We start from the raw sequence: 13,108 nt of genomic DNA on the forward strand, positions 1-13,108 counted from the left end.
GCCTCAGTCTGGAAAACGCCAATTCGGATTGTTTTTGCACCGTCTGGCGGTGTATCTACTATGATTGGAATATTTTTGGAGCAATTATAACGTATTTGATGATCAGACACATTGTCACGTAGTGTTGCTGGGATGTTTTCACGGAGTCGGTAAGGGGGCGCACGCCGAGAGTAAGAGGGCGCAGCGCCCCTGTTCCCCTGTTTAGACGAAAGCCTGCGGAATGATCCATGAAAAGCGAGATTTTTTTCCCTCGCTAAGCGTCATTCTTTATCTCTTACCATTCCAGATCTATAGGGTACGGTGACCAGACGTCCCGGGTTAGCGCAAATCACTGTGACCTTTAGTCACAGTCTGTACGGTATCTAGTTAAAAATTGTTCCATGAAATCGAGTCGTACATGAGCTGATAGCCGTATGACTCGATTTTGTGGAATAGCCGTTTTATTCTGTCCACATTCACTGGATTTGGAGAAACGCAGCATTTTTATTTTAAATATTTAGCATCATACAAAACGTCCGACAAAATCATTTCGTAAACAAACCAGCGAAATGACTAACAATTTGTGAAAAATGCGATAATAATAATTCTTGAAAAAAAAAAAGATACGTTCTTACCATGAAATATTTTCTTTCCGTGTTTTGTTGCTTTTTTTTGAGGGTGGGGGGTTTGTTTTTGAGTCGAGTTTTTATTTCGTCCTCGCTCTGCCATTTTATTTTCTCTCCTCACGGTATATGAGCTGATATCCTAGTCGAAAAAGTAGCCAATCAGAGCGTGCGACTGCTCATATCCAGTAAATATAGATAGAATAATACGAGTTGTGTATTACGTCGACGCTGTGTTTATTAAAACCTTGGTGCGCATGTGTACAGTGTATCCAGTTTATACGTCCTTGTTTTGGCTGCTATGTGGCTAAAAGTATGCGGATAAACGACTTCGATATCAATACTGTATGAGGTTCTTCCTCAAACTGTCCATGCTGAATCACGCGTCAACGTTTTTTTTAAACACCACTCATCAAACTGCAATTTAAAAAATCAGTAAACGTCTGTAAAAGCTGCCTTCAGGTCAATCATTGACATCAACGCCTGCACTTGGCCACAGAGGTTCTGCTACAGGAACGGCCTCTGGATTAGAGCTGGTTCTAGTCCGGGATTTCCCGAGCTCTCGATCCTGATCTAAAGCGCCGCACCTTGCACTTGATCTTGTTTATTTCCTGAAATCCCTTTGTGTACTTTCCAAGAGCAACACCTCATATCATCCATGTTGGTATTCCTGAAATAATGGCACCTTCTCTTCCAACCTGATGTACAGTAGAAATGTCTCTTGGAACTTCACTCTGGTGACTCTGAAGAAACCTGAGACATTAAAATTACCATAAAAATGAGCCTGAAGTGAAGGTCTGGAATTTTCCGGGTTGTGAAAGGGCACGCTCGAGCAGTTATTAGATACTACAGATGTCTCGAAACGCTGTTCGGAAATCAGATTTTGCTTGACGATGGTTACATGAAGCCTGTACTCTGGTTTTTCCATTTCCTCTTCACATTTGCAGCTCCGGTATACACATATATATATATATTTTTTTCCGTGTGTGTTTTCTTTATTTCCTGTCACGGTGGTGGGATTAATAACTTGAACACCTGTGTGTATTTGATAGTGTGTGTGTGGGCACGGTGTAATCTGGACTCACCACATAAACCTCTTTGTCCTTGGTGAACGGAGGACCGCTGAGGACCATCTGAGGTTGCGTGGCTGAGTGGAGGTAGACGCCAGACGCTATCACTGTACTGCCTCCACTACACACACACACACACACACACACACAGACGAACAGAATGAACAAACCTGCTGCTGTACACATGCGCACTTCCTGCCATCTGAGCACCAGAATGCATCCCAGCGCCCAAATCATTCACAACCTTCTCAATACCTCATTCGCTCTCGCTCTCATTCTCTCTCTCTTTATTCATCCCTTGAGGTTTTTTTTTCTCTTTCCTACTTCCCCTGTCTTACCTCACTCACCATCACTCTCAGCATCGTAGCGTTCCTATAAACCCTCGCCTCCTTCACAACCATTACTCCACCTGTCATCTGCTCATCCATGGTCAGCCTTGCTCTGCCAGAATTTTTTTTCTTCTAAACACCCACTCTTTCATTTACAGCCGTCTATTACACCAATCTCTTTCTGCTCCATCTCCTCTCGTGCTGTTTTTTTTTCTTTTACGCCTTGTTCCAGTTTCATAAACTGTCTGACCTCGGTGCAAGCATGAATGAGGCGACTGAACTTGTGTATGCACTGCCCCACGTTCGTAGGAAGAACACACACACACACACACACACACTTCTGTTTGGAGTTTGCTCGCGGGTAAGTCGAAGACTCAGCAAATGCTTTTTATTTATTTATTACACCTTTATGAGACCAAAATGAAAATGAAACATTGTGGTCTGGACGTACGTACACTACTGTTCAAAAGTTTGGGGTCACCCAGACAATTTTGTGTTTTCCATGAAAAGTCACACTTTTATTTACCACCATAAGTTGTAAAATGAATAGAAAATATAGTCGAGACATTTTTCTGGCCATTTTGAGCATTTAATCGACCCCACAAATGTGATGCTCCAGAAACTCAATCTGCTCAAAGGAAGGTCAGTTTTATAGCTTCTCTAAAGAGCTCAACTGTTTTCAGCTGTGCTAACATGATTGTACAAGGGTTTTCTAATCATCCATTAGCCTTCTGAGGCAATGAGCAAACACATTGTACCATTAGAACACTGGAGTGAGAGTTGCTGGAAATGGGCCTCTATACACCTATGGAGATATTGCACCAAAAACCAGACATTTGCAGCTAGAATAGTCATTTACCACATTAGCAATGTATAGAGTGGATTTCTGATTAGTTTAAAGTGATCTTCATTGAAAAGAACAGTGCTTTTCTTTCAAAAATAAGGACATTTCAAAGTGACCCCAAACTTTTGAACGGTCGTGTACGTTCGTAAAATCTAACACCATCCAAACAGTGAAGCATGGTGGTGGGAGCATCGTGTTTAACATTACCCTTGACCTCTTAGGGCCCGGTCCCACAACACCGATAACTATAACGACAACCATGACTATCCCTCTGCCTGAATTTAATTCCAGTCTGGAACTAATGCCGCTTTTCCACTACCAACGCGGCTGAGTCGGGCTGAGCCGTGCCGTGCTGAGTCGAGCTGAGTGGGGCTGTTGGAGTTGCATTTCGACTACAACCGCGCTGAACCGTGCTGGCTGGAAGTGGGTGGACACATTGGGTGGAGTTAGCGAAAGTGGGTGGACGTCACGTGATGTTGTTAAGCGGCGCAAACAGTGACATCAGTGACCTTTTAAGCGGTAGTCTCACGACCCGAATAGTAAACAATAAACATGGAGTCGTTAGTGTTGCTGGTCTTGGTGCTGTGGCTTGTTGTCACCGACAACGCCAACAGATACTGGCAAGAGCGTATAGATGAGGCGAGGCGCATAAGGCTTCAGAAATTCTCGTAATTCGTAATTATTCTTCTTCCAGGTTTACGGTGTTTACAGATCCCAGCGTGCTCGCGGGGCGTGTGGGCATGTGAGGACACTCCTCCTCACCAATCAGTGCACAGGGGAGTGTCTGCTCACACCCCCAGCCTCACTCGGCTCGGTTTGGCTCGCTTCAGCCCCACTCCAAAACCGTGCGAGTTTTGGGTGCTGAGCAGGGCTGAAGCGAGCTGAGTCGTGCTGCTCTGAGGTAGTCGAAACGCGAGCCGTGTCGGGCTGAAGCGAGCTGAAAAAGGGTAGTGGAAAAGGGCCATAAATTCACACCACATTGGTGACGGATTTTAATGCAACTTAGGAATAATCATGGAAGTTTATTTCCAAGTAGTAGCACATTATTCCGGGTCACACTGTACAGCTTGGACTCCAAAACAACCCATGCGCACACTCCAGTGGTTGATATAATACGGATAGGTCACGGATTACGGAAATATAATTTAAAAAAAAAAGGATACAAAATAAATACGGAGTTTAATACGGATGCTAATAATTTACGGATTGGTCACGGACGTTTCAGTACATTACAGATTTCATACGGAGAAAAAAATTAAGTCGTCGAAAACGATTAAAGCCAAGGTCACAACCGGCCGTACCGTACGTGCTCCTACGGCCGGTCTACGTGCAAGAAACGCACGGAGGGCGCGCGTGTGACGTGCTGATTTTCGAGCCGCAGACCGGCCGCAGAGGTTCTTTGTCATGTCAAACAAACTCTACGGGCGCTTACGTTTTTTTTCAGGTTGCAAGACAAACTTACGGCCAACGTGCGTCTTTCTCCACGAACAAAAAAAACGCAGCGATTTGGGAAACGCCAAAAATCGCACGGCCAAAAAAATCGTACGTCCGGTTGTGACCTAGGCTTAAATGTTTGGACTGCCGAAGTTCATGAATAAAATATCTTCCCTGCATTTATATGTTTATTAATTTACTTCATGGAAAATCACATATCTGTGAATAAAAGATCCATGTTTTGTATTATATTTTTATTTTCCGTGACTTCATGGTGCAATAAGGATGTACAAAGATATTTGGGGAAAACAGCACGTGCTCAGACAACGTCGCACGTGAACAAACAATGACCTGATTGGTCAGATGGTTTATTGGATCAGGTCCAGGCCTGGAAAAATGGTTCCAGAAGCAATCTCGCTGATCCGGATAAACCCAGGCCCGGGCTATAGGGATCGTTATCGGTTTGGTGTGAGCATCGACCACATCAACTGCAGGGGACCCGTTTATTAGTGATGCAGTGCAAAGCACATCATCACTATTGTTCTTCTGCGTGTTTCTTCTTCTTCATCGTATACTTATTCCTACGCAAATTTCGATTTCGAATAACTCAATAACCGTACGTCGCACACAGACAAGCAATATATCAAAACGTGCGGCTCGATCGGACTCGCTATGCTATTACTTTGTTCATCAAAATGTGATCTTTTCGCGACGTAGTCGCAAAAAAATCACCGAAAATTTCCCATTCATTTCTATGGAATTATTTGAAAAACTTTGGCGGCCCCAGAACCGTCTGGTGAAAAGTTGTGAAATTTTGCACACTGATTCTTGACAACCTCAAGGTTCTTCTCAGCAAGTTTCAAGTCACCACCTTAAACTCTCTAGCGCCACCAGCAGCTCAAAGTCGCAGGTACATTTCTGCTTGTAACTTTTGAACCGTTGGTCCGATTTTCAAAAACTTGGTATCCCTGGGCCAAGACGATTCCAGCGCACCCTATGACGTCATTTTCAACCCCGGAAAGTTTTCCCGTCATTTTGAATTTTGTGAAAATCAATTAAAATGCTTCTCCTCCCTCAATTTATGACCAATTTCTCCCAAGCTCGGTACATAGCAGCTTCGGACTAGGCTGCACAAGAAACCTAACCGGTGTTTAGAATTTCATAGGCGTTTGGCCGTGGCAGCCAATCAAATTTGCCTGCGCAGACGCGAAACAGGAAGTGTGCTCATATCTCGGCCGCCCTTTGGCGTATCTTAACGAAACTTGGTGGCATTATGCCGCACCCCACCAGAAAGGCCCACAAAAAAATTGGAACAAATTGGCCGCTAAGGGGCGCTATACATAGGAAAAAATGGGATTTTTTGAAAAACTACACACATTTTCAGACATCCGCTGCTCTGGCATGCTATCACCTAGAGACTTGGCTATGCGCACTGCATCACTCTCACAATTTCCCCCGGGGAATTGTCGACTCTAGTTTCTAGTTATTGCTATTGTAGGACCGGGCCTTTATTCATACAATCGACTGCTTTTACTGCATTTATTGCTGTTTATGTTTTTTCTAAAAGGTAAAATCGTCATGGACGCACCTGATGAAGGAGCGTGTGGGCTGTACGTTATGGATGAGAGGATCCTCGTTGTACGTGTAGTTAGCCGGAGCTTGAAACGTCACTCCGTCGATATTCAGACGCACCTTGTGCTGGGAAGGCGAGTCCTGAGATGGAGTCTGACACGTCAGCATGCTGGCGGATAAACTGAAGAGGGTGAAGGGAAAAAAAAAAAAACACAACATGACACACAAACACACGCAGCGAGACAAGTTGCATCTTCTTTCTGATGATAAAGCTTAAAAATAAAAATAAATAAAAAATCCACAGACTCACCTCTGAACCACACAGGTACCACTTCCTATCGTAACCTTCCGCGAGCTTCCACTGTCCAGGTACGAACCCTTAATGGTCAGCATGGTTCCACCAGATTTAGGACCAAATTCAGGAATGATTCCTTTAATCACAGGGTTCTCCACAAACCAAACAAAACACCAGTGGATCAGCAAAAACGTACCGTACAACTCACGTTACGATATGAATTTTAAATATTATCTTTGATCACATGACCCGTACAGACCCACACACGCACTCTTAATAAAACCGTTGAGAAAAGTCACGTGACTGGACAGATACGGATTTTTCAATCCGGTCCGGAAAAAGCCGTATGCGTCCCCGGGCTCGTCTCCCTCGCTTCCCTCGCTTCCCTCTCCCTCGCTTCGTTTCCCCTCACCGTTTTTATTTTGCTCCGAATTGTTACTTTTGAAAATTTTTGAGCGACACAACTGAGCACAGTGAAAGTGAATTTGATTATCCAGATGATTTATCACACAAACCGGATCGAACAAGCAGAAATTGTCGGAGAAAATTAAAAAAAAAAAAAAAGGTACTTTCGAGTGAAGAAATTCGACATGAAGATTTTCTAAAGATTTCTTGCTGAAGTTAAGGAGGAAAGAGACTGAACCGTCGTCCCCTCTAAGGAGCGAGACAGCTTGCTATGTAGTTTGTGTACAAGCGAAGAAAAAAGGAAATTTAGACTACGAACCTGACACTTCGTCTTCCTTTTCGCAAAGTTTTCAACGCTACAGTGAAGTCGGTTGTATTTTATAGAATTCAAACTTATTTCAAACCTGTGCAAAGGTGATTCAGTTTAGAAACAGTTTGCTGTCAATGAAATAAAAGTTGATTGGTTCGTCTTGCACACACTGCTGTTCATTGTTTTCCACCGTGTACGTTAGTTAAAAAAGGTCAAATGATAAAATGCTTATTGACCGAGTTAGGTCGACCTCGAGTCAAATATTTTCCCATCCAATCCTCCCACTCAGTCAATAAGTACATATTTTTTTCGCGGTGCGGTTTCCATCAAATCCTGTGCTCTGATTGGCTGGCGAGTGGGTCCGCATCCTACGATACGGACCCCATTTATGGACCTCTGCCATAAACTGTTTTTGTCAACAGTTATCTTTTTTTTTTTATAAGATTTATTTCTAAGATTATCAAAAATATTATAAATTTCTGCCAGCATTTCTCAGGAGAATAGCATTAATTTTACAGCATGGATAGCGATAACGACAGTGTTCACAGCGAAAGCGAGTTTTACTACCCTGAGGAAGAAGAAATAAAAGAAAACATTTCAGGAGAAAGCTAAAAACCTCTAACTTGCTAACACCGAGCAAAAACATGGCTGAATCCTGAATGACTCCTATTTGTATAAATAGGGGACTACATAGGTGGCAAAATGTAGTTTTTTTTCCTGCCATGGAAGTGCACTTGTATACCGAGGAGGAAGCCATTTGCATTACAGCCGTGAATGAGGATTCAAAATGGCGGCTCGGCTCGGTTTTCCCTTTCGGGCGCTCTCGTTTTCTGTTAGAATTTGGTCAAGAAAATAATAAATGTATTATTTACCAGCTTAAGGTCGGTCCGTATGGTGAAATACCGTGACCTCGGCCTTGAATACCGACCTTGGCCCAGAGTGCCTCGCTCAGTACTTTCAAGACCTCGGTCACGGTATTTCACCATACGGACCTCCCAGCTGGTAAATAACATATATGTATTCATCTTTTTTTTTTATCTTTATGAACAGGGTTCTGACACATGGCTTCAATTATGCTCATAAATAAAATATACTTCTGGATACGTTTCTTGAATCTACCCATTGAAACTATCAGCACAAGCTCTTCATTTGCTGATTTAGGGCAGAATTACTGCAGTGTGGGAAATGAGGCCGGACCGGCGGTAATTTTCGTGTTTGTCCATCTGTGTTTCATAAGCATCGGGCGGGATGGCCGATAAAAAAAATAATTCGAATGTGTCTGTCTACATTTCAAAAGCATCAAACCAGATGGACCATGAAAAAATTGTAAAGATATGGGTCGAATCTACTTCTAATTTTCTTCCAGATATTACACTGGGCAAATACATTATCATAACACGGCCTGTGAAACGAGGGCCCACGCGGGCGCGATTTTAAAAATTCATAACTCGGCCACCAAAGGTCCTAGCCCCGCCCAAATTTACAGGCACATCCCTCTCCCCGAGCCCTTTCAAACCAGCACAGGCACGGCCCGCTACAATGCCGTCTTGGCCTGTTATTTGTCCCCCAAACCCCCACACGAGCACTGCTCGCCGAAAACTTTAATATGAGCCCTGGCTTGAGCCAGCCTTTAAAAATTCTAATTTTACAGGCCCCTCCCTCTCCCCGAGCCCTTTTGAACGAGCCTTGGCTCCAGCTGCTCACGCGTGCGGGGATTTAAAAATTCATAACTCGGCCACCGATGATCCTAGCCCCGCCAGAATTTACAGGCACCTCCCTCTCCCCGAGCCCTTTTGAACAAGCCCTGGCTCCAGCCGCTCGCACACGCGGGGATTTAAAAATTCATAACTCAGCCACCCAAAGTCCCAGCCCCGCCAACATTTACAGGCCCCTCCCTCTCCCTGAGTGGCACACTAAATAAGACCATAATACTGCACTGAGTATTCACTGTCATTTTTATTGCTCGATGCAGCTGAACTCGTGTTTTAGGGTTGACGGTGTCCAGGTGATCCAGTCAGTTGGTTAAGAGTTCAGTTTACATGAATCTTTACAGTACAGTATTAGGTTAAGTGCCAAACTGCCAATCGATGGTTATGTTGTTATTATTATGTGCCTTTTTTTATTCATAATAAGAATGACAGTCAGTCAGTCGTATGCTTTGTAGGATGTAGATTTATATTTTAACAGCGTTTTTATTTTCTTCTATTTTCTAAGTTCTAGTCCAGCGGATTTGAGTCTGAATGCTAAATGATATGATCATGCCTAGTTTTGAGTCATTTTGTTACAAAGTTACTTGGAATCTCATCTCATCTCTTTATCCTGTACAGGGTCGCAGGCGAGCTGGAGCCTATCCCAGCTGACTACAGGCGAAAGGCGGGGTACACCCTGGACAAGTCGCCAGGTCATCACAGGGCTGACACATAGACACAGACAACCATTCACACTCACATTCACACCTACGCTCAATTTAGAGTCACCAGTTAACCTAACCTGCATGTCTTTGGACTGTGGGGGAAACCGGAGCACCCGGAGGAAACCCACGCGGACACGGGGAGAACACGCAAACTCCACACAGAAAGGCCCTCGCCGGCCCCGGGGCTCGAACCCAGGACCTTCTTGCTGTGAGGCGACAGCGCTAATCACTACACCACCGTGCCGCCTCTACTTGGAATCTCGTACTTAAAATTTTAACTCTATTATGTAAGAATAGTTGTATTGTTAATGACTAAGTTTCTTATAGACTTATTATAAACATAGTATAAATATAGTGTTATTATAGTATCGATATACACTACTGTTCAAAAGTTTGGGGTCACCCAGACAATTTTGTGTTTTCCATGAAAAGTCACACTTTTATTTCCCACCATAAGTTGTAAAATGAATCGAAAATATAGTCGAGACATTTTTCTGGCCATTTTGAGCATTTAATCGACCCCACAAATGTGATGCTCCAGAAACTCAATCTGCTCAAAGGAAGGTCAGTTTTATAGCTTCTCTAAAGAGCTCAACTGTTTTCAGCTGTGCTAACATGATTGTACAAGGGTTTTCTAATCATCCATTAGCCTTCTGAGGCAATGAGCAAACACATTGTACCATTAGAACACTGGAGTGAGAGTTGCTGGAAATGGGCCTCTATACACCTATGGAGATATTGCACCAAAAACCACACATTTGCAGCTAGAATAGTCATTTACCACATTAGCAATGTATAGAGTGGATTTCTGATTAGTTTAAAGTGATCTTCATTGAAAAGAACAGTGCTTTTCTTTCAAAAATAAGGACATTTCAAAGTGACCCCAAACTTTTGAACGGTAGTGTACTGTACGAGTCCCAGTAAGTTGTAACCAACCGGACCATCTTGGCCCCCCATACTTTTTTCTAGACATGGAACTGACCTGTGTGCGCTACTGTTTCCTTGGGTAGAATTTTAAACATGTTTTTCTTGAATCTCCTGACATTCTCGTATAAATTATATTCAATTTGTAGTGCAATTAGCAACTAATGTCGAGCCTTTGAAGATTACAAAAATGTGCCTGGAAATATCTGAGAAGCATCTAAAGCCCTTCAGCTTCCCACGCGCATTGTTTCAGGCCTTTCGCTCGTCGTTCGGGCAGGCTGAAATTCAGACGTACAGACAACATTTCAGACTCGTCTGTCCTGTGACAGTCTGCTTAAAATTCCTTACTTCCCCACCACACTGTACTGGACTCTCCTCGCATATTTATCCTTTAAACCAACTCCTAAAAATGAGGTATTTTGTTGTCTGTCTATATAATAAACAGCAAAGTTTGTTTGTCTAGATCTAACGTCGCCATTTCTCGATGGATTTTCACCAAATTCGGCAAGTACGTCCGGGGATGACCCGGAATTTTGCAGATATAAACAAAATTCATGTACGGACCCCAGGGAGGTCCCTGAGGGGCACAACATCCACCCACTCCTCCCTCCCTCCCTCCCTCCCTCAATGCCCTTCATGTTACATTTATCAACACAAACTCTCGACAGATCTTCACTAAACTTGGCACGTACAGTAGGTACAGGAGATAGCCACCATTTGGCAGAAGTCATAAATTCCATATTTGGGCCCCCGGTGGGCCCCTGGGTGCTGGATGTTTGGATTTTTGCTTGTCTTGGGTTAACATCACCATTTCTCGACGAATCTTCACCAAATTTGACCTGGAAGTCTGGGTAGCAACCCAGAATTTTGCGACGCCGGGTAACCTGCTAGTTTTACGGTATAATAAACCAAAACCAGCATATTTAATGAGCCAACATCTTCTGTGCTAAAGTCTTTGGCACCCTATTTTATTTTATACAAACTATGTTATATACCCCTTTTCCACCAAATCAGGTTTGGGGCCAGTGCTGGTGCTGGTTCACAACTCGTTCAACTTGCGAGCCAGCCGAGAACCAGTTTGCTTTTCCATAGCTCGTGGTGCTAAGGGGAGCCACGTCATTACGTCACTGTATACGTCAGTTACGTCGCTGCATTTGCATAAACCTTGGCGCGAACATCGAAGCAACAGCAACACGGAGAAGAAGCAGCAGCAATAACAACAACAACAATAATGGATGACTTCGCGTTTGTACAGCTGCTGCTTCTCGTCGCTTAAAAATGGCGATCTTTCGCGGTCTTGCTATTGTTGCTGGTCTTAACAACTCCGCCCCCCGCTGACGTAAGCGGTTCTTTCCTCTGGCCCAGCAGAGAGTTGGTGCTAGCCTGGAACCGGTTTTTCTGGCCCCAGAGCCAGTTCTTTGTCAGTGGAAACAGAAAACCCGGTTCCAAACTAAGCACTGGCCCCGAACCAGCCCTGGAACTGCTTTGGTGGAAAAGGGGCAATAGATTTCTATTTTATGATTTCTACATTACCCAGTCAAAACATTACAAAAACATTTTAGAGTTCGAAATGTTCTTTTTTTTTTCCAGCACAAAATTAAATGTTACAGTAAAAAAAAAAAAAAAAGGTTTGTATCTGAGCAGTATATTCCATAAGAGCGCACTTTTCAGATTAAAAAAGAAAACATAATGAAGGCTACTGGTGCAAAAGTTTTGGTGCAAAATGAAGAAGCGAGTGTGACCGTCAAAGTGTCCAGAAGAACTGCGGCTGGTTCTGGAAGATGCTCAGGAAAACCGACAGCTCATAAAACTGCACTCACTGGACCTGAGACTATACTATTGTGTTTTGTTTTTTTTTAAAGCAAAGTCTCGTCTCACACCAAATATTGGCTTTGTTTTATTTATTCTGGCTTACTGCTGCTTTAATGTCAAAACGTTTCGTTTCATTTCATTTCATTATTTTTAAACCATTTCCGGTCTCCAGCATCTCTTTACTCGTTGCGCCTCAGGCTTTTCCACAGTACTGTATATTTCAGGAACGCTCTCTCTACAGTACATGCTGTTGTTCTTGAGGTCGCTTACCACGAACGAGAAGCCCTCGAGCCGTTCTTCCTCCTTTCCGCTGCGTACTCTGACTGAGCGATCGGAATCGGACACGTTCACATGATCCAGACTACAAATCAACCTAAAGACAAAGACAAAAACATCTCCCACGACTTCAGACAATAAACAAGCTGTACATTGTAAGACTGTAGCAGACTCATCAACGCTACTAATTTGTTAATTACAACCGTGCTACTACGCATAAACGACACTGTGGCTGTTCTGTTCGTGAAGTTTCCCGCGCTTCCTGTGACAATGGGCCGCTGTGGCTGTGGAGGGTCGCGATGGAGTTTGTGTGGAAAATCCCTTTACGCAGAACTTTTCAAATTGCGAGATTACAAACTGGATTATTCGGGTTAAATTCCTCATCTTGGACGGCTAACACGCCGCACAGACGCACCAAGGATCTCTGCTGCTGACTTGTAAGCTTTATTTTTCCTCGTAATGTCTCTAAACCTAATTTCCGTTTCCGGTTGAGAGTACGCCGTGTGCGTTCTGGCTGCTGCGTCTCACCGGAGCTTTTTATTTTCTTTTCTCTGAAGCTCCGGGCCCAGTTTTGGGCGTCGGTTCCCTCCGGGCCTTGGTTCGCCGTGGGTGATGCCTGTGCTCCTCGCTATGGACTGCAGTGAGCTCGTTGCTCATTTTAACATCGTGGTTGTCCAGCGCTCTGTGCGGCGGTGCTTTAGTGCTTGGCGTGATGTTCCGAGCGATGTTGCTCGGTGGCATCGTGGCGGCTGTGCAGGCGGTTTGGGACGTACCAGCGATCTGTTTTGCGGTGCTCGCTTTGTGGATGTCACCGCCGCAGCT

General features: G+C 44.0%; 1 protein-coding gene across 2 annotated transcripts in view; it reads right to left on the reverse strand.

The window, feature by feature from the left end:
- Window positions 1-13,108, reverse strand: part of met (MET proto-oncogene, receptor tyrosine kinase) — a 192,666-nt gene that overhangs the window by 93,398 nt on the left and 86,160 nt on the right. For both annotated transcript variants that reach the window (XM_060928408.1, XM_060928407.1), the window contains exons 7-10: window positions 12,281-12,383; window positions 6,162-6,298; window positions 5,868-6,032; window positions 1,688-1,793 (exon numbers count right to left, since the gene is read on the reverse strand). In XM_060928408.1, the coding sequence (XP_060784391.1) occupies window positions 1,688-1,793; window positions 5,868-6,032; window positions 6,162-6,298; window positions 12,281-12,383 (511 nt within the window). The remainder of the gene's footprint in view (window positions 1-1,687; window positions 1,794-5,867; window positions 6,033-6,161; window positions 6,299-12,280; window positions 12,384-13,108) is intronic.

This window comes from Neoarius graeffei, chromosome 8 (assembly GCF_027579695.1).
Source record: "Neoarius graeffei isolate fNeoGra1 chromosome 8, fNeoGra1.pri, whole genome shotgun sequence".
In the NCBI taxonomy this organism is placed as follows: Eukaryota; Metazoa; Chordata; class Actinopteri; order Siluriformes; family Ariidae; genus Neoarius; species Neoarius graeffei.